Below are 19,970 nucleotides of genomic sequence, written 5' to 3' on the forward strand. Positions count from 1 at the left end.
AAGCACACACACTGCTGCAATGTGAAGGCAGGGATGGATCTTGTGCTCTATCCCTACGTGTCCTTTTCTAGGCATAGGTATGTTGTTGGTGATGTTAATGATGTTGAAACATCAATATGAAAGCAAATAAAGTAAAACCTGACTAGTGCTGTCAGTCTCCAAGCAAAATAGGGGGAAGGCATACAGATATTTTGTTTGAAATGTGCTTTACCAGGAGAAACAGTCAAAGTTTCTTTGGAGTGTCTAAACCTGTTCTGAATCCAACCTTTGAGTATTGATGCTGGTTGTAGATCCATTTAGTTAACACGTTGGCTGAACCAGACCTAAATTCAGCTTGCTGATGAAGACCTAGTGTCAGGGTGCAGAGGGATGATGCAGTGCAATGGGACATGGAATACAAAGAAGGAACAGAAATCTGGATCCAGAACTTCATTTCATACTCTTACACAGTCTTGCTGGTACAACATTTAGGCTGTTGCTTCAGCCTGTGTCCCAGTTTATACACCTGTGAAACAGGAATAACGCTTTTTGCTGGGTACTGGGACGTTTTGCTTAATTAAAGCTTTTAGGCAGAGTTAGAGGAGAACATTTTAAAATAAAGATAGTGATCTAATTCACTAGAAAAGAACATATTCTTACCTTTCTACCAGGTGGTCCAGGGAACCCAGTCAAACCAGGTAAGCCCACGTCTCCCTGTAGGAAGCAAGCAAGTTGAACTAGTTTTCAGCAACGTTTTCCCTACGCCTTGCGTACTGTTACTGAAATTATTTTGCTGACAGTAGCACCCAACTATTGATGTTTCTGATTCTAATCACAACTCTTCAAAAACTGACTGGATAAGAAGTGTAGATTTAAACATCGTCTCTGTTAACTGGCTCATATAAATAATAAGCCCAGTTAATTAATGGCAGCTGCTGCTAGAGTCCATCTTTTTGCCAGCAGAATGAACTTTTTTTTCAATGATCTCATTCAGTCACATGCTTCATTCGCCTTTCATAGGCATCTAAATCACCAAGGCAAGAAAATTTTAGCTTTTAAATGCAACAAGAACAACAGGTACCTCCTGCCAAATCCTGTGATTGTGCTCATACTACGCTACTGCACTGGCTCAGCCTACGGCTCCAGTTCATGGCGCTGATGGTATAATTACTTAACCTGCCTGTACGACATGGCTTGAACCTTTGCAGGCTGCTGGTGGGAGGGTCTTTTCAGTGGCCTGTACTTCTGAAAAGGGATTGCATCACATCCCAGCTGGCATACCCAAATCACCACAGGAAGGGAGAAGCGCTTTGCTGTGAGATCTCTCTAACATCCAATCCATCTGTACAAGCCCATTTTGGCCTCCTCTGATTAGGATCAAAACCCCCTTTAGAGTCTCTACCACTGTGCTGTGCCTGCTTACTGAAAACGCATTTGGATTATCTAGCTTGAAAATTAGGCATCCCTCCAAACTCCTGCTGGAAACTCCTTGTTTCTATTACTGCTAACAGGAATAAAGCCTTGTTAACATGAGCTAAAAGTGATCTGGATCTCTCCCTTTCTTACACTGAGCATGCTTGCAAGAAAACGGTTCCAGACTCTGCAGGGGGATGATTTCCATGTGATGCCATTCTAATGTAGTGTACCAGAAATTTCAAACAGCATCTCGTGCTGTTAAGTTAAAAGCATCGTTTCAGACTTAGCCATCTCAATGTTTTCTAGTGTCACCCTCCATGTTGCATTTGTGTGGCTTGCTGTGCTTCATCAAGGCATCTGGTTTCCAATGAAGGGCCTAAGTTCTTCATGGCTGATGCTTTCTATTAGCTGTGCATTTATAGCAAGGCTTACGATGAAAGGAAGAGAACCAGGCTTCTTGCCCTGGACATGAGTTATGAAGTATTGTGCAGGCACCACTGAAAGAGCTAATTGAGGTAGATGTTGCGGAGCCCTGATCACTCTTCTATTCATTTCTAGACTTCTGTGAGGCCTTGTTGCCTCAGTAAAAATCGCTCAGCTGTGAAATGGCAAAAATGGGAGTTTTAACTTATTGAAAAGAATTAGCAGAACTTTGATCCCTAACAATTGCTAAATCCAGAAACCAGCTACACTTTCCAGTTGTGTGCTTTGTGTTGGTTTGAGTAGGCCTCGGTGGAAAGGCCTCTGGTTATCGCACAGCAGGGTCCATGCGTTGGCAGTGCAATGGTCCGAGAAGCCTCCCTTTCCCCACCAGTGGGACAGCAAGGCTGCTCTCAGAGTACCCATCTGCTGTAGGCTGCGTATGTGACGTGAGGCAAAGCACTGTTTCTCAGCTCCTCGGCAAGAACACCCTTTCCTTTGCCTTCAGGGTTTTTATTACTTCCACTGGGATTGCCTCTTTCTACAGCTGCATGCCTAGAGCTGGCAAGGTGTGGCTGTATCTCATATACGCTAGTTTAAATACCTAGCCTAAGTAGCCACAGCAGCAGGGACTTAACTTTGGGCTGCAGATTGAGCATAAAATGGATAAACCCTTGGACAACAAAAAGCTGTGGCAGCAGGCTCTTCAGCACACTGTGGTCAATACCTTAGCTAACTCTCTTTAGCCCTGAATCTGGGGTCTAAGTCTTAATTTTCAGTCCTAAGTCTACTTGAGTAGCTGTGATGCTTGTGCCTGCAGTATGGACTCCCTCCGTGTGTATGCACAGGGCTTAAAGTGCACCGTGTTTGGATGCCTGTGCACTCTGGGCAACACCTTACCTTCTGCCCATTGCGAGCTTTTCCAGGCGACAACCCAGGATCACCTTTCTGACCCTGAAATGAAAAACTTTAATTAATGACATAATCCAAGGACCCAGGCTATAGAAGTGGTTCATGCTTCCACCAAGCCTCCAAATTAGAAAAACATTTTGTTTTATCTCTGTCTTGCCCTGACATCCCAAATGTATTAAAGCCCCCGGGTATAGCTTTTTTTCTAGGGCTGGTTTTGGTGAGTGATTGCTGCTGCTAAAGCATTGAGTTTTAAATAGTATTTGACAGTATTAAATTGACTAAAGAAAGGATAAGTGGAAGAAGGCAATGTCAGGACTTTTGATACTTATTAGGCTAGACAGCTGTGATTTCTTCCTTGTCTACAACTACCATCACAAAAATAATTACTGAGCCTATTACTGTAGCTAAACCGTCCTTCTTAACAACTTGCTAGTTGCTGTTGCTTTTTTAACTATGGGGAACAGATGAAACTGCAGAGAAAGTTACACTAATTAGACACTACCAACAGCCAGAGCAATTGTGAGGCTTTCAGGCTGGCAGAAGAAAGAGGCACACTTTATCTTAAGTGGCAGTATTCTTTATTTTCCTTTTTAACAACTGTGACAAGAGAAATTACAATTTAAGACTGTGATCTGCTGATGAACACAGGCTGGAATTTCAGCAGCATTTGAACATCTAATTCCAGTAGATTCCTTTGAAAATCCCAGTTCAAATTCTTAAAAGGTGGAAAGGTGATGTGTGCACCTAACAGGGTGAGAGTGAGAAGTAGGAAAAACTAGAAGAGATTTGAAGCGTGCCAGATTCTTTTGGCAGGGGAGAGGTAAGGCTTAGCACACAAAGAAGCTTAGGTCTGTGTACCATCTCTTCTGGTACAGCTAGGACACAGGTATCCCAATATCAGGCACCGGCCGTTTAACACGCCTGGGATCAGAAACAAGTCACGACCTGCGTGCCACATCAGCAGCACGGGATTCAAAACCCACCACCGAGCACAAGACAGTTGTGAGGGTTAATTAATGCTTGCAAGTGAAGTGCTTGGAGGGAAGGTGAGACCATACAAAGGAGTCATAGTATTTATTAACTGGCATTTCTCATTAGCAGCACAAAGGTCTAGTTATAGCTAGCTGAGCAGTTTTTCTATGCGGCCTCATTGTGACTAGGTTTGACACATACTTCCCACCTTGCACAGAGTTTAAATCTCCCTTCTCCTCCACCATCCACCACAAGCTGCAAGGTTCAGGGAGTGAGACTACTTGGCTACGGACTGTAGGGAGCACTGCTGATTCAAGGCAGATGCATCCGTACAAATTCTGAATGAAGGCTGCCTGGTTTCCAAACAGTAAATGAAGTCATGCAGATAATCTTGCTTTGCATGCAGCTGTTATCAGGGCAATTCTCCCACTCCTTGAGCTTCAGAGCAGTCAGTGGGTGCTAGGACTGCTTAGAACAGATTAGAGCAGTCCTCAGGATCGCAGGGTATTAATTTCTACTCTGCAAAATTAATTTACTGCAGCAGATAGACACCCACCACCTAAACCTTGCCACGTGCTCAATGCAATGACTTTGAGCCATGTAAAGGAATACAAGCCTCTTACATTTTTCCCTGGGAAGCTCCAGATCACATTAGCAAAGTCTGTGCTTTGCATCATGGTTCTGTGTTCAACACTGCTGAGACCATCACACAGGTAGAGACCTCAGCCACGAGTAGGATCACACTTCCCTAAGATTAATCAGCAAGATGGCATCAGGGACAGAGAGAACGGATGCCTGGATGCTGAGGGCTGAAATTGTGGATTAACTGCCCAATTCGCACAGCAACCACCACATGGGAATTAGCCTAAGCCTTGGCACTGTGCCCACAAGCTTCTCTCTTTCCCAACCCAACTGACTGAGCACAGTACTTCCTCTTGTAAAGGAAGAAATTGTTTTCTTCTGTTTTATCCATACCTGGGAGAAGTCTAGAGCTGTGCAATTTAAACACCTCAGCTTTGCAATCCCACTAATAGCATTTTAAACACCAGTGAGCCAAACTGACAAGCTATCTTGGAGCCAAACCATTTACTAAAAGGAAAATTCAATTTCTCCTAGTGCTATAACAAGAGAGATTTATCCAGAGAAGATAACTAAGCAAACCATACTAACGCCCGATGCCAGAAGCTCCAGATGAGAGATGCAAACCCAACTCTTGTAATGGCTTTCGAAAACACACCCTGTCTGACAGCTAAACCCTCCTCCCAATCCCAAACCCTATCAGGGCATCCTTGGAGCTACATCCAGTCGTCAGCAAAAACACCCCTCCTGCCCCCACCAGCAGCTTACAGGCCACAGAGCCAGCCACAACCCTAGCCCAGCAAATGTCTACAGCCATTTATGAGGTCATCTACTATAATCAGTCTTTGCTGACCAGATGCAATAGCAATTTTGCAACTGCCAAGGACAACAAACAGAATGCAAAAGGTGGCAAGCAGCCCCCTTTAAGCAGCTGCACATTGCTGAGAAAGCACGATGGGCGAAATTCTCAGGTGGCACAAGTGGGCGTAACGTCACTGAAGTCAGTGGAACCATGCCCAAACAGATCAGCAGGAATATGGCTCAACAGCTACATACAGCTCTGTGCAAAAGATCAGCTTCCTAAGTACAAGGGCCTACAAGTGCTCAGCTCCAGTGCTGAGAATTGAGGTGGACTCCGCACAGGATAGACTCAGGAGTGCAGCAGTCCAACAACACAACGCCGGTGCTCACCAATGCAATACAACTGGACAAGAGGCATGCACAAACACACACATCTCTGCCAGCCGCAATGCCACATCACATCCCTCAAACGCAGCTGATTGCCTGACCTTTTAAGTGCTCTATTAATGCAGCTGAGAAAAGTTACGCTCCTGGGTTACTTCCTAAGTGACAACGACTTGGTGTTAGTCATTGTTTCCAAGCTGTATCTAGCTGGGAAACTTCAGTTTCCTTTCTTGGATTGCTTGTCTCTGACATGGTATTAACTGCTATCTGGGGAAGACCTAGTCCAGCAGCCACTTGAAGGCTCTCAGCAAGAGAAGTTCTACTTGGGGCTGCTCTGCCTTGTCGCCCAGGCTGAGCTTTCACAAATCTATCATTTCAGCCATAGGCTGGGTCTACTAAGAAGATATCAGGTCCCAGGTGCAGGCTTGTCAAGCCTGGTGAAGGGTAGAGGCATTTAAAATGTAAGGGGGTGAAATATCAAATTTTTGTGCAAAGTCCATCTTCTGGGACTGGTGTAACACCAGAGAAATGAAGTGAAGGAGGGAAGTCAAAACTCTGGGATCTGATATACACCTTGCAAAAAGCGCTTCATACGCAAAGATCCTGCAATCATGGCTTAGCAGGCTCTCCCTGCTAGAGGTGAAATTATGCCCAGGCCTGGGCTGAGCTACAGCTGTCACATCCCATTGCAAACTTAATACTTCTCTTGACGAAGCGTCATTAGAACAGCCTAATCCTGCTAATGGTGGCTGGACAAAATTAAAATATATCTCACAGACTGATGACACCGTATCTCTGCTGCAGACTATTACTGCTATCCGTCCACTGAGGGCTTCCTGCTGCCAGACTGCGCATCAAGATGGAGGAAAAACGCTTACAGGAAGTTTTTATTTCTAGTAGGAGACCAACTGAATACAGCTTTACAGCCAAATTATGATTTCTGACAAGGTATCAGGCTAAAAGTGTTTTTTTTTAAAAAATCCTATAGCATAGAAACATAGTTTGACTCTACAGATTGGACCAGGCTGAATTTGCAGGACTGGAAGTTAGATAAAAGAACTTTGATTTGACTTATAAAACTCAACAAGTGTGATCTGGAAGTCATTGATGGAGAATAAATGCAGAACACTAAGATGCAGAACTTTTAAAGCCTCACTTTTCAGGCCATATAACTACACTTTAGAATTTAAAACAGCTGCTGTTCACCAGCATGTCTCCAGTGCCTAATTTTTAATCACGTAGAGGCAGCATGCCAAGTTTCCAGAATCTTTTTCCCAGAGCATCCATAGTGTTCATAACATTGCTGCCTACTGATGAGATCATGAAAAGAAAGGACTCTTGCTTGTACCTTTCTCTATGTTTGGCTGAGACATCCTACGGCTTCCTTGGTAGTGAAAACCTCTATTAAGCATTGCTTTTAAAAATGCAACTATTCTTTAGTCCCAGACAGGTGTTATAAAATAGAAATCTATTTCCGTGTAAACAATGACACCAAAACAATCCAAACCAGTTTCCCAGGAATTTCACAGTCTTTAGGTAACACAAAGCCTTACACACAGGAACAAGCTGGGAATTAAAACATCTTTCTGAAGGGTTTTGCAGCACACTGGATTAGCTCCCCCCTGGAGCTGCACCTATGCTGAAGTCGCATGCAAAGGGAGGAGGTCCGGCTCCAGGGGGGTGACTCCCCCCTCGCAGCGCTCCAGCTCCCACCGGCTGCAGCACCCGGGGGGGATCGTGTGTACAGGAGAAAAGGACAAAACACGGGGCTCCTGGCACTGCAGGAGGAGGTCTGGGAGACCTCACGGGAGAGATGAGGACATCCAGAAGGAAGCAATGGGATCAGCTTGGGAGGACTGATGGAGGTCAGGGTCCCCAGAAACTCTGGGGAGGGAAGGGGAGAGGAGGGAGTTTCAGGAGGAGGAAGGCAGAGGAAGAAGCTGGGTGCTGCCAGTCCCCGCCCCGCTGTCTGAACCCAAAGGTGGATGAGTAGGCTGCAAAATCCAGGGAAAAGAAATGGGAAAGGAAAGAAATCAGGGCCTGGTGAGGCTCTGGAGTGGGAGGATTCCACTCCCCTCATCTCAACATAGCAGTTTGCTCCCTAGCACAGGCATAGCTTAAACAGGATCCTAATTAGGCAGTCTTTGAAATTAGGGAGAACCAAGAACCGAGGCACACAGCAGGGCCTCTCACAAGCACAGGAAAAGGCTTTAGCTGTGCTGCTGGAGGGCCTGTGTGTGAGCGGAGGGGAGGGGAGAAATGGCTTCAGCTACTCGTCATCTTGTAGAGAGCAGGATGAAAAAGTCTGTACTTCCCCCCCGGAAGGTCCTCTGGAACAGGAAGGCAAAAGCTCCTCACGCCAATTAATACTTACTTTCAGGCCTGGGGGGCCAGGTGAGCCAGGGTTTCCGTGGGGACCTGGGGGACCCTAAAAAACACAACAAACACGAAACAGAGTCAAAAGGAGTCGGTAAGCATCTGCCTTAGTCCCGGGAGCGGCAGAAAGTCTCAGGCTGGGCTGTGGCCAGCCCTAAGAGCACAGCCCCAGCCCCGGCAGGGAGACAGCTTCAACAGGACCCTCGCTAGTGCCTCCGGAGTGGTGAAACTTGGCTGCCGGTTCCCACCCGCCTTTACAGAAGGTGACGTGTGTCTGTCACCACAAGATGTGCCATGACAACAAGGTGATTTGGGTACACCAAATATTCCACAACCAGGAGCAGAAACTACCTTGGGGTCAGGGGAGTCAAAGCTCTGCAAGGAGCCCCAGCAGAAAGAGATGGAGGTAGGCAGAGGGGAGCGGAAGCGTGGCAGGGTGTTAACAATTTTTTTGGTCAAAATGGAAGAAAACACAACTAATTACTAAAGGGAAATTTTAAATTGTTTAGCTATCTGAGATGAACTCATTTCCTCAGAAACCAGATTTTTGCCTTTAGAGGTTAGAAAGAGAATGGATGGCTGGACAGTAAAATGAGGGGAGCAGAGATAAGTCCCCGTTTAAACCATTTAAATCTGTATTTTTGCATAGGTCTCACAAGCCAATGACGCTTACAGATCACATACAGCAGTATCTCCTTTGGCATCATATTTTAAACCACCCTGCATATTTTCCAAAGACTATTTAAGGAGTTATCTGGAATAAGCAGCTAAGAATAGTTTATCCTGGGATTGTATACAGCACAGAAGATCTGTTAACCTTTCAGGCAGAAGAAATAACAATTCTAAGTCCTCTTGAACACGTTCCTGGGAGATGAAACAACCTGAAGATTCAATTCCAAGGGCTCCTGTTCTGCCAAGACTGTGTGTGAGCTTTACACCACCATGAGGAGCACTTTAATGTACCCTCTAGTTAGAAGGAGCACAGGCTAGGGGATAAAAAGCCACTCAGACACTTTCTCAGTAAGCTGTAGTATTTCCGATGAGCTCTTCAGCGTATGTGGGGCCAAAATCTTCAGGGTCTGATTTCCAAGGAAAATCACTGCACTTAAACATCGACTGCCATCCAAATTCAGTGCCCTTGCTCTCTTTCGAGAGAACATCAGTGCGCTGATGTCTATTCAGTTTTATTTTTACTACACTGTAACAGAAAATAATGGCTTTTTTATTTAGCTATTGTATCTTGTGGTATAGACAGTTGTTGAGTGCTCAGTGCTATTTCACAACACATCCTGCTCTGCTGTAAGAGGCTGTTTAATTAAAAGGCCGAGGCTGAACTTTTCAAATGGCATTTTTTACCCAAATAAATTTAATGTCCCATTCTTAAATTCCTTTCAAATTTTCAGCCTGAAACTAAATACATTTATTTTCCCATTCTTAATTTCATTCCAAATTTTCAGCCTGAAATTCCCTGGTAGTTTAGCCTGGCTGTGAATTTCCAATGAAACTGAAACAACTTTAATTAAAATTAAGGTGTTTAAGTATCAACTTGTCATTTGAAAACCTATATAGCTGCTGTAACCAGAGTAACCGAGCACTGAGTAGTCTTAAATAAATTAATCTTCCCAGCAAACTATGGTATCATCTGTCCACCTCATTGGGTGGGACACTGAAACAGAGACTTAATGTGCTGCTTCAGGTAATTCAACAAGTCTGTGGTAGCAAAAGCGCTTCAACCCAAGTCTTCCAAGTCTCAAACACGTATGAAAATTAATATTAAGCGACAGAAATCAGAACAGTAAAGTCTCTATAAAAGATGAGTTCCTAAAAAGCTCTTACACGTAAGCAATAATCTAGGTAGCTCTGAACAGGGTTCATAAATCCAGACTGCTGCTAGGTTTGAGGAGGGAATTCAGCTGTTATTCAACTTTGGAGTCAGGCAGCTTGGCTCAAAGCCCATTTCAGTGCAGTTAGTTGAAATCCGTGCTCCACCATAGCCTGGGGCAGGCTTAAAACAGTGTCAGACTGGAAGGAACAGCATGTTTGGTGTGACTCCTAGCTGAAAACGATAGTTTCCAGGAGGAAACCTGGAACGTAGGAAGCTCAGTTGCTGATCAAGAGCTCCTGGATAAGAGACTAATCACACCTCCAGCAATATTTGGTGCAGGCTCTTCCAGAGCTAAACCAAAGCACAGCAACACAATCATAAAAAGCCTTAACCAAAAGGAGGGAAGAAGGGAGAAAAAATCTAGTCCCATTATTCAGTGACAAAACATGTGATTATGAAAAACACAGGCTATTGACATAAGATGGAGCCTTTATTGAATTCAGCCTTTACTGAATTCAATGAGACTCATAGCGTGTAATCCAGGCAAAGGAAGGTCAGAAACCCATCCTGTTCCCAAAGACCAATGTGGTCTTATCCTAGTGAGAAGTGGACACATCCTGCTGATGAAGTGACAGTGGTAAGTCCAGTCTGGCACACAAGAAACTGCTGTAACCAAGTCTGGGGCTTGTGCTAGGCATTTTAAACTGCTCTCGTAACTGTGGAGAGAAAAGGGTGTAGTCTGGCAGCAGTCCTAAAAATGGTAAAAAACAACTGATCTTGATGTGTTTCAACACGGTTAGTCCTGAATCTGTGATTACACCCACATTCTTGGCAGAGGAGGAAGATGCGGTGTGGTACAGTTGGGCTGAGTAACAAAAGGTACAGGACAGCATCCATCTCAGGAGCTGTCAGCAATACAAAATCTGAACAGGCAGGCCTTACAAATTAATCCATGCACCAATCTGCAAGCCCCAATAACAGTCATCATGCCCCCAAGCTACCCACCCTTGTTTTATTAAACCCAGTCCAACGTTCACTCCTCTTCTCCTACTGCGCCCAGCAGAATTACCCGTCTCCAACCAGTGCTCCCAGAAATAGCCCTCTTTTCATGGAGAAGCAATTCAAGAGCTAATTGCTTTGTAGTTCTATAGTTAATTGCTATATTTTACTCAGGCTATCCTGGATTTAATTCAACTTCCCACTCATATGTAGAAATTGGGATTCTCCTAAATAATTTATCATCAATACATTAGTTTTGCTTCTCTTCTCTGCACACAGGATGGGACAATGCTGAGACCACTGAATAAAAATATCCCACAGCACATATTACTATTTGCATGCGTGCCTGTTTACCCACCCGCTTTGGCTCCCTTATAACTGCTGAAACTATCCAATCTAGCGGCAAGCAAACGTGCATCTGAAATCTTCCAAGCCTTGCACCAGAAATTCCATGGAAAATTGTACCATGGGATAGCAGTAGCCCAAGGCTCAGTGGCACAGAGACCAGAACAATCCCTGAATGTGTTCTCCAAATGAGGGGGGGGGTTCCCAAAGGTGACGGGTTTGTAATCTCCCTGGAATGCCTTTTACGTGAACGATGCTACTGGAGAACTACACTGTGCCATCCAGTTCATCTCGGTGACACGCCTGGAGATGGGACCCTGCTCACAGAAGCGCTTTTATGTGTACTGGTTCACAGCCCGCAAAAATTAACAAAAGTGTAACTGTGCACAGCTCCCCTCATCCTTCCAGCATTCACAAGGAGGGGAAAAAAATCCTCCAAACTCCTGTTAAATGCTAGAAAGCTTCAGTCAGAGGAATGACCAGTCATTCAAAACTCATTATGTCTTGGGGTTTCACTGTGTAAAGCAACTTTTTCTGCTCCTGACCTACAGATCCCACTCTGACCTCTGGCTTGCTGAAAAATGAGCTAAATATTTGAAGTGAAGCCAAACAAACTGTTTCTTTAAACACTTCTTTTCAGAAATTGGAAAATCTTTCTAATGGAATGAGGATACCGGGGAACCTCTACAGCTGACTAAGGTCTTGCTTGTTTTAGGAGGGAAGCCCTGCATTTTGAAGGAAAGAGAGATTTTTTGCAACCACGGACAAAATGTAACAGGGACATGTTACACCGGGACCTTGCAATCTTTCAAGCTGCTAAGGTTCACAGGAGGATGGCAAGAGCATCCCAAAGCATCAGGAAGCGCATACATATTCTCTTCAGGCATCCATTTGGATTTCTCCTGTATTGTATCAGAGAGGTTAAATAAACCAAGAGCAATTGCAGCATGCCAGGATTTTTATTCCCAATTCTGCCTCTGACCTGTTGTGTGGACATGGGTAAAACACTCCCCTTGCATCTGCGTTTGCTCACCTGTTAGAGAGGGAGATCGACTTCCAGTGGGAGCTGGCTTCCTAAATTATTTCAGTGTTTTGGAAAGTTTGACCACAGCTCTTTTCTTGCTGTCCTGGGAGGAAAGCCAACAACTGGACTCCCGTCTGTCACGTGTCGGCTGGCTGTCTCCGTCACGTAGGAGGGGGACAGATAACTAGGGTTTACAGAGCACTTGTCTGGAAGGCAGCATTTAAGACCAAGTATCATGGTTCACAGTACTTTTCTGCAGACCTGACTAAATCGTGGGTAGTTCGCTGGCCTAACTATACCAGTGAGGACTGCAACGAGTCACACTTTGTGATCAACATAGATGTGCTGGCAAAAGCCCCTCATGCAGACAGCCTGGGAGTGAAACTAATTGAGTCCTGGGTCAGGCAGGAATAAGCTACAATGGTGCAGAAGTTATTGCTCCAGCGGGAGCCCTTTGTTGACAGTTACTTGTAGAGCTTGTTAGCACAGCTCTGCTAGCAAAACCCACCCTTGGTCACTGCCTCCCCACCAAACCTTGATGTTTGAAGAAATGCAAAGGTCACCTGCAGAAATGAAGCGCAGCACACATCGCTTGCACAGAACTGCTCTGTGCGAGTTGCTGTGCGTGTACCCGAGTGCCACCGCTCACACACACAACTGTGGAAAGGGTGTCCCGCTACATGCCCAGCAAAGGGCTTTCACATCACAGAAACCTGGTGAAACCCTTCCTTGCTAAAACCGCCATTCCCTTCAAGAGGCAGCTCGGATCTTACACAGACACTTGCCAAGGCACGTGGCACATTCATTTGAGGAGAAGCAGTGTGGACAGATCTCTTGCTTATGCCTCAAATTCTTTAATGCAGACATAAAAGCTGAAAACAATCCTAGCTGGATACAGAGAGAGTGAAAACCTTCCTGTAAAGTGCACGTGACCAATATGGCAATATCTGTACAGGTTTGCAGAGCTCCTGAGAAAGTGTTATTAGCCTGATTTCCAGTCACCGGAACTGCAACATTTTTACTCCTTTCCCTTGGAGTCCCTTGGGCAATAATGAGAAAAAGAAACACACAGCTTTAATTTGTTCTAACATCTCTGCCTTTGTAGTTGCAGAGAGTAGAGCATAGGTAGAGTCTGAATCTGCCTCAATGGGTCCCTGATGCTGAGTGATAGGGTGTAAACTTAAATCCATGCTCCTAAAATGGGGATTGGCTTTTAAAAATTGAGAAATTGTAATTTTCAAGGAGACTGCCACTATCCACTTAGCTACCCTACCTTGGGTTGCACTTGAATGCTGAGATGTGTCCTCAACACAACCTCTTTCATGCTTTTACAAAGACCGGCATTTGTGATTGCAAACCAGGTGGCATTGCTTACATGGAAGAGCAACATTCAGACTGTACAGGCAAGTCTAGCGATACTTATCTGCTGGAAAAAAGGAGACATGGGATCAGCCAGCTTTTCTTACAGACTGTCACTGACCACAATCTCACCCTCAAAGCAAAAGCTAATCAGAGCTTTCGTTTTACCCTGAGCAATATGGGGGGAGAAAGGGAAATGAAACAGAGATAATACAGAATTCAAAGGAGTGGAAATACTGCGCTACATCAGCAAGAGAGCCACTTTATGAACTTCACAGCTATAGAAGGTCGTGAGTCAAATGCTGTGACTAGATTTTCAAATGAGCCAAGTGATTGTATAAGCATTAATAATGTAGAAATTATGCAGGCTACAACAAGGGCAATTATGTCTCATGCTTTAGGCCATAAACTGCATTGGTGACAAAGAAAAAAATCCTTCCTTTCCCCTGGCATCGAGCACTGCAAAGTTGCATGCAATGTTCACCTCCCCTCAGGAGCTCCAGTCTTGGGCTGGAGCCTCATGGGACACCTCATGGGTTACCCATGGGCTGGGCTGGGCTGGGCTGGGCTGGTGTAAGAACTGTGCGGCTGCTTTGTTTGAGGATCAGGTTAGGCAGAGGTAGAACATAACCCCTGCAGTGTTGCACATTTATTTTTAAGTGGCTCATGCACAACAAAAACAAAAGATGCAAGAATTCCCCTAAGCCTGTCTTAGTTTCTGGCAGTTCTTCTTCTTTGCAATGAAATCCTTAAACCCCAAAAAGCCACAAGAAAAAAAAATACTAGAAACATGTTGCAAAGTCAAAACAACTTAAGCACAGAGCAGTTCTGTCTCCAGTGCTCCAGGCCAGACATTTACAGAGTGACCCTTTTGCCCCCTCCCAAAATTAGCACAGCCTCTTTGCAGAGGTCTGAGCCAGGCCAGGCTCAGCTGTGCTGAGCACTTCCTAACTGGGAACTCTTTCCTGGGCCAGTTCTCAGCACCTCCGGCAGGGACTGAACTCAGAAATCCTCTGTTGCTTATTGTCTTTCAGAGGATCATCTTAAATATAGGATGGAGCATGCCACAGCTGGGGAATAACACAGAAAGTTATGACACGGCTTCCACAATTCTTTTTTCTTCAGAAAAACTCAAGTTTTGGTAGGTAGTGGAATTCAGATGTAGAGCTGAAATTTGGTCATTCACACAGCAGGCAGGGGATGCAGCTGGGGTCTTCAGGCACAGAGTCTAGTTTGCACACCACAGGATTGCAAGAAGTAACACCAAACACCTCTCCTGAGTAATGAGCTGGGGCGAGAACAAACTTTCAGCCTTAATGGGGACTTGCTGAGAACTGCAAACTCCGGGCAATTTGCTGATGTGGTTGCTGCTCAGGTATTTGTAAAGAGAAGACATCAGGGCTGTACAACCAGTCGTGCTGACTTTTCACTAAAGAGCATATCTAATGTGGAACAGACTGTCCTGTCCATAAAACACATCAGCCTGGTGCTATCTAATGCCTTGCACTTATGGCCAAATTGGTATTCAGGTCTGTTGCTATCCATGCCCAGGCTGCAGGGGGTCCTGCAGACCTTTTGGTTTTTACTGTTGTAGAAAGGAGCTGCGCTTATCTTTACTGGTTACTGCAAGATCTCACAGGACTGTAACAAGTGTCCTCAGGGAACACACAGCCTTCTAGTTCTTAGCCTCTCGGTTGTTCTTTAAAGACATTACATGGGGTTGAGTTTTAGCCAAGTATGTGTGAGGAAATCTCCCTCTGCTGCCAGGCCAGGATGCTGCCTGGATCACGGATCCAAATATTCCTTCCTTCCAGCCTCAGACACTCGCATCTTTTGATTCCCAACCCACATCACTTCAGTGCTCAGGAAATGGGCTCCATGACCATACCTTGTGGGACATCACCTTGCTACCACGGAAATGGTGCCAACAGTTAACTGTATCCAGGTCAGGCATGTTGCCCAGCTTTGGGAGACTACTTCTGCAGCTAGGCCAATGCAGAAAGCTTTTCTCACAGCTAGCTGCAGCACTCAGCACCAGATGTTTCCTCAGCATAGCACTCAGTGTTCAAAGATCTGCATCAGAATTTAATGTAGGGAGGAAGAAATTCAGGAATTTGCAATAGATCTTGTAGAACAGCTCAGACATTTTGCTCTAGATGCTGAAAAGGAGTCAGGGAGCAGGTCTCAGTCTGGGGAACACAAAAGCTCATCCTTGTGTGTTGAGTCCTTGGTCCTAGACCATGGGCTGACTAGTAAAGGCACAGTTACAGTGAAGGACCTCAAAGGAAGCAATTTGGGAAGCTGGGGAGAGTGAAGGACAGAACAAAAAGCAGCTAAAGCTAATATTCAGCGCTGGGTTTGCAAGAAGGAATGGATACTGGAAACAAAATGAGACAGAGAGATCTCATTCTTCTGACAGCCATTTGGAAACGTTCATCCCCAGCCTTTGCTGATGCCAAACCTGAGCTCAGGGAGGCTCCAAATCACCAGTGTGGCCTCCTGAAAACCTCTAACAAGGAATGAGAGAAAGGAGGAAGGCCAGACCTCAACAGTAGGGCTTGAAGCAATCATTACCCAGCCATAGGAACATACAATAGCCCTTGGAACAGTAGGACAGGCAGATGCAAGTACAAATGGAGAGAAAGTTTTAAACCACTTACTCGGGAACCTCTCTTGCCAGGTGGTCCTGGTAAGCCCGGCAGACCTGGTGGACCCTAGAAAAATAAAATAAGTATTAATGATGGTTCTATAACAGGACAGTGCTCCTGACAGTATTTCAGGGAGACCCATGGTACAACCATTTGGAGAAGACCTGAGGAGAAGGGCCAGTTATAACACCACGGCCAGAATTTCCCTTCAACTTATGCTATTATCATAAAGGGATAAAAGCCACGCACAATAACATCTGCAGAAGCATATATTTCCATAGAGTAGAGACAGAGCATTCACATCTTTCAGCTGTGGACCACATTCCCGTGATCACAGCTGTGTTTCATGCTTCCAGTTTCCTGGACCCGTGCTGTAACACAGGGGTAACACAACTGTGTCTCAGCTTTGGAGTTTCCTGCTACGTGCTAGCACACAACAGAAGTAATGTGTTAGCACCTTGGCGAGGGAGGAACATTGTGTGTTGTAATATATACCAGCTGAGGATGTACAGTCCTTGGTATTGTAGGTTCCTACATGAGTTGCAACATAATCGCATCCTAGCACTTCATATTTTAAAGCAGCATGTTATAAAATGTAATAAAATTGGTGTCAATGTTGGAAATTCTTAAATACGGCTCTGTAATATAGGAGAGGTCAACTCATACATGTCAGAGTAGTGGGGGTTCTTGGAAGAGGGTGAGAACAAAGTGGAGATATCAGGCACCCAGCTGTGCACTGATCTGAAACAGGTTAGGAAAAAATACTTCACCAATGAGGTTTGAACTCCTTTGAATTTATTCATTTATTTATTCATTTTTTTCAATGGGCCAGGGAATTCAGATTTCTGGAGAGCCATTTGCAACTCCTAATAACTCTTCAAAACTTCTTTTCCCCCAAGCCAAACATTTCTAACAAGAATAACTGTTAATTAAAGTGTCTCCCAGAGGATTTATATTCTAGTAGCTTGTTACAAAAGACAAGTTTTCATTGCATCCAGGGGAGAGAGTGATCCAGAGCAGCAGACTGAAGGATGTTTGGAAGGCAGCCTGAGCTCTCGAACTGTGTGGTAGCCAGGAGAGCAGGTCCCAGGAGCAATGCTCCACGGGGAAGATGGGTGCATCGCACGGAGCAGGTGCAGCACAAGCTCCATGGCTGCAGTCTGGCCCCAGCATGGCCTTGCTCCTTCCCACTGGGTCATCTCTGTAGGACCTCACATGCACGATTGCCCCGAGCGGAGCCTGCTGCTAGGCTGACCCTGTTGCTGCTGAAGGATTGCCAGGCAGGACTGCTCAGGCTCCGCAGCGTGTTACTGGCCCCGAGGAAGAGTGAAAAGTTCATGATCTCTAATGCAGGAGTCATCAAGTGCGTGATTTAGTAACAAAAATAAGCCCTGGAGATCTCTCCCCTAAATCTCATGCCCAGGATAAGATTTTGAACAGAGAAAACCTGCCTGAACCGTATAGATAACTGATGAATAAACATTCCCCTGATATTACCAACCCTCCTATACATAAGCAGCAATTTAATTAGTATAAAAGATCTTCTAAAAAAGACATTCAGCCAAACTTGGTACAGTAGAAAAAAGTCAGAGGGAGGAGTAAGCAAAGCCCAGGGTAGGTCTCTCTGTGCTACTAATTTGTCAGGACATCAAATGAATCGTAACATATTTTTTTTCTGTAATTATTTCTGTCTGTAGTAAAGATGACAAGAAAAGGATTGTTTTAAAAGTGTAAGAGCCTACACAGCATAGAATAGCTAATGCCACACACTTAGACACACAGGGATGGACTTCTACCACAGTATCACTCACTGCTACTACCCAACACTGCTGCCTGTCCCAGAGATTTCCAGTCTCTATAGCCTGGGAGGCTTCATCTGACCTCTTTGCTAGTTGCTTATTGCTGGCTAACACAGTATTACTGGTCCTTGTATTAACAACTCTTATTGATACAGCTGACCCTCATTTTAGCAATACACACAGCATTTTAACCTGCCATTGTGCCAGCTCAGGGCCCCGTGCATAATGCAATTATACAGCTGTCCAAATAGACACATGATTGTAGGGTTTTTTAAGCCTCATGTATAATTGTGCTCCAGAATCCAAGCTTTTATTAAAAAAATCCCCTTGCCCTTTTAGTTGGGAAGATAACTATCAAAACATGAATCCAATGCAACTGATCCAGCGACAGTTAATAGAGTTCACCAAAGATTAATTCAAGTCCTTAACCTCTTCTCCATCAAAACCCATCCCCATTTAGTGCTAGAAGAAGAAGTCAAAGAGGAGATGCAACTGTCTGAGAACTGCGTTCCATGCGTACCAGAATTGAGGTGACCTTTTCCACCTTCCTGCTAACAGCAGCTGCAATTGTACTTGGCCACTTGAGTAAAAATGTTCTCCAAAAACGTGGGCTGTTGAGAATAAACGGAAGCTAACATAAAAATAAGGAGAGAGTTAATACCTGCACTGGAGTGGGAATATGGAGTTAAGGGAAAGCATTTAGCTGGAACAGCACAGAAAGAGCAGTACATAATTCAGGAGTCCCTATCACTTTGCTTTGGTTTAATGTGCCTTTCCTTCAGCCTTTTTTTTTTCCCCTCATGAAGAGTAAGAGGAATAAGGTGACTGTAGGATGAGCGGCTAAAAGTTGCCAGCCACTATGGTAACTGCATAAGCAAGAGTGTGACCACATATAAATTAGAAGCAAGCCAAGGTGGAAGAGGACTGGGTAGCTGGATGAACACAGATAGTTGTGAAACATGGTGCACTGCAAGACCACCTTCTAGCTTCTCACATGGTTGCTTGGTAGTTGCATTGGATGGGACACATACTGTGCCTTCCTAGTGACACATTTCTCCTCCGCCCTGTGCCCTATACACATGCCTCTATGTCATCCAGCTCAAGTTCTCGAACAAGAGGCCCACGTCAGACAACTGGCTTTGCCTGGGGAGAGCAATACTGAAATATACACAAAGAAAAATGCACATCCGCAGTGGCAGCCAGAGAAGAATAAGACTGGATCAGGGCCCAGCTACTTACAGATGATGGATGCAATCCCTTTAAAACGCAAGGCTCTGAGACACGGAGAGTAAAAGACGTCTATCAACGAGCCACCAGGCAACAAGCCGCTAAGAGTCTGCCTGGAGGTAACGCCCATGTGGTCCCTACACTCACCACAGACATCTCCACCTCACCCCTAACGCAGGGAAGAGTTAAATTGATCACACAGAGCCTGTGTGGACCTTCCCATTGTACCCTTTAGAGCATCCCTGGGGAATTCCATAGGGAAGTGCTCGGAGAGGCAGGAAGGTTTCCTTTTCCTGGCAGCTGGAGGAAGACATCACTTCTCTGCTCCTGCCCTCCCATTGCAGGGACGCCCCACGAGATCAGCAAAGCTGACAGCCTCCTGCAGCTAGCTACCGTTCCCGGCACTTTGGTTCTTGTCTCTCTGGCTTCTTGCCTACTCCTTTCTGCAAACTGATGGCAGAGAACACACACCCTGTTATCACACAAAGCAAAATCAGAGATCAAGGAGAAACATGGCAGAAGCAGATACTCTCTCTTCTCAAGCCAAACAGCTGAATTGTTAACCAGCCTGAACAGTTCTGTGAAGCAGCTAATGGCAGCCACATAAAAGTTTAACCCTTCTCAGTTTCCCACGGTAGCATTAGCAACGATGACTGATCCCACCAAATGATTATAGGATTTATTCTAAGCTGCTGCTGGGAAACTTTCTGGCACAAAGGGGACTTTTTCTTCGCTTTTTGAGCTTCAAATCGCACATGGAAAATTAAGCTAAGTTGTCTGAAAGGGAAATACATCGGACCCTGAGGACAAGAGAAATCTCACCGTTTCCTCTTGCTGCTGAGATCAGCCAGTTCATACCTCTGCCTCTCCCACATCATGACCCTCCTCACACTGCTTCCTCTGCC

General features: G+C 45.1%; 1 protein-coding gene across 1 annotated transcript in view; it reads right to left on the bottom strand.

Moving 5' to 3' along the window:
- COL27A1 (collagen type XXVII alpha 1 chain) overlaps nt 1–19,970 on the bottom strand; it is a 164,343-nt gene that overhangs the window by 122,472 nt on the left and 21,901 nt on the right. The window contains exons 4-7 of the mRNA XM_072883342.1: nt 16,052–16,105; nt 7,838–7,891; nt 2,716–2,769; nt 640–693 (exon numbers count right to left, since the gene is read on the bottom strand). Coding sequence (XP_072739443.1) covers nt 640–693; nt 2,716–2,769; nt 7,838–7,891; nt 16,052–16,105 — 216 coding nt within the window. The remainder of the gene's footprint in view (nt 1–639; nt 694–2,715; nt 2,770–7,837; nt 7,892–16,051; nt 16,106–19,970) is intronic.

This window comes from Ciconia boyciana, chromosome 18 (genome assembly GCF_034638445.1).
Source record: "Ciconia boyciana chromosome 18, ASM3463844v1, whole genome shotgun sequence".
Lineage (NCBI taxonomy): Eukaryota > Metazoa > Chordata > Aves > Ciconiiformes > Ciconiidae > Ciconia > Ciconia boyciana.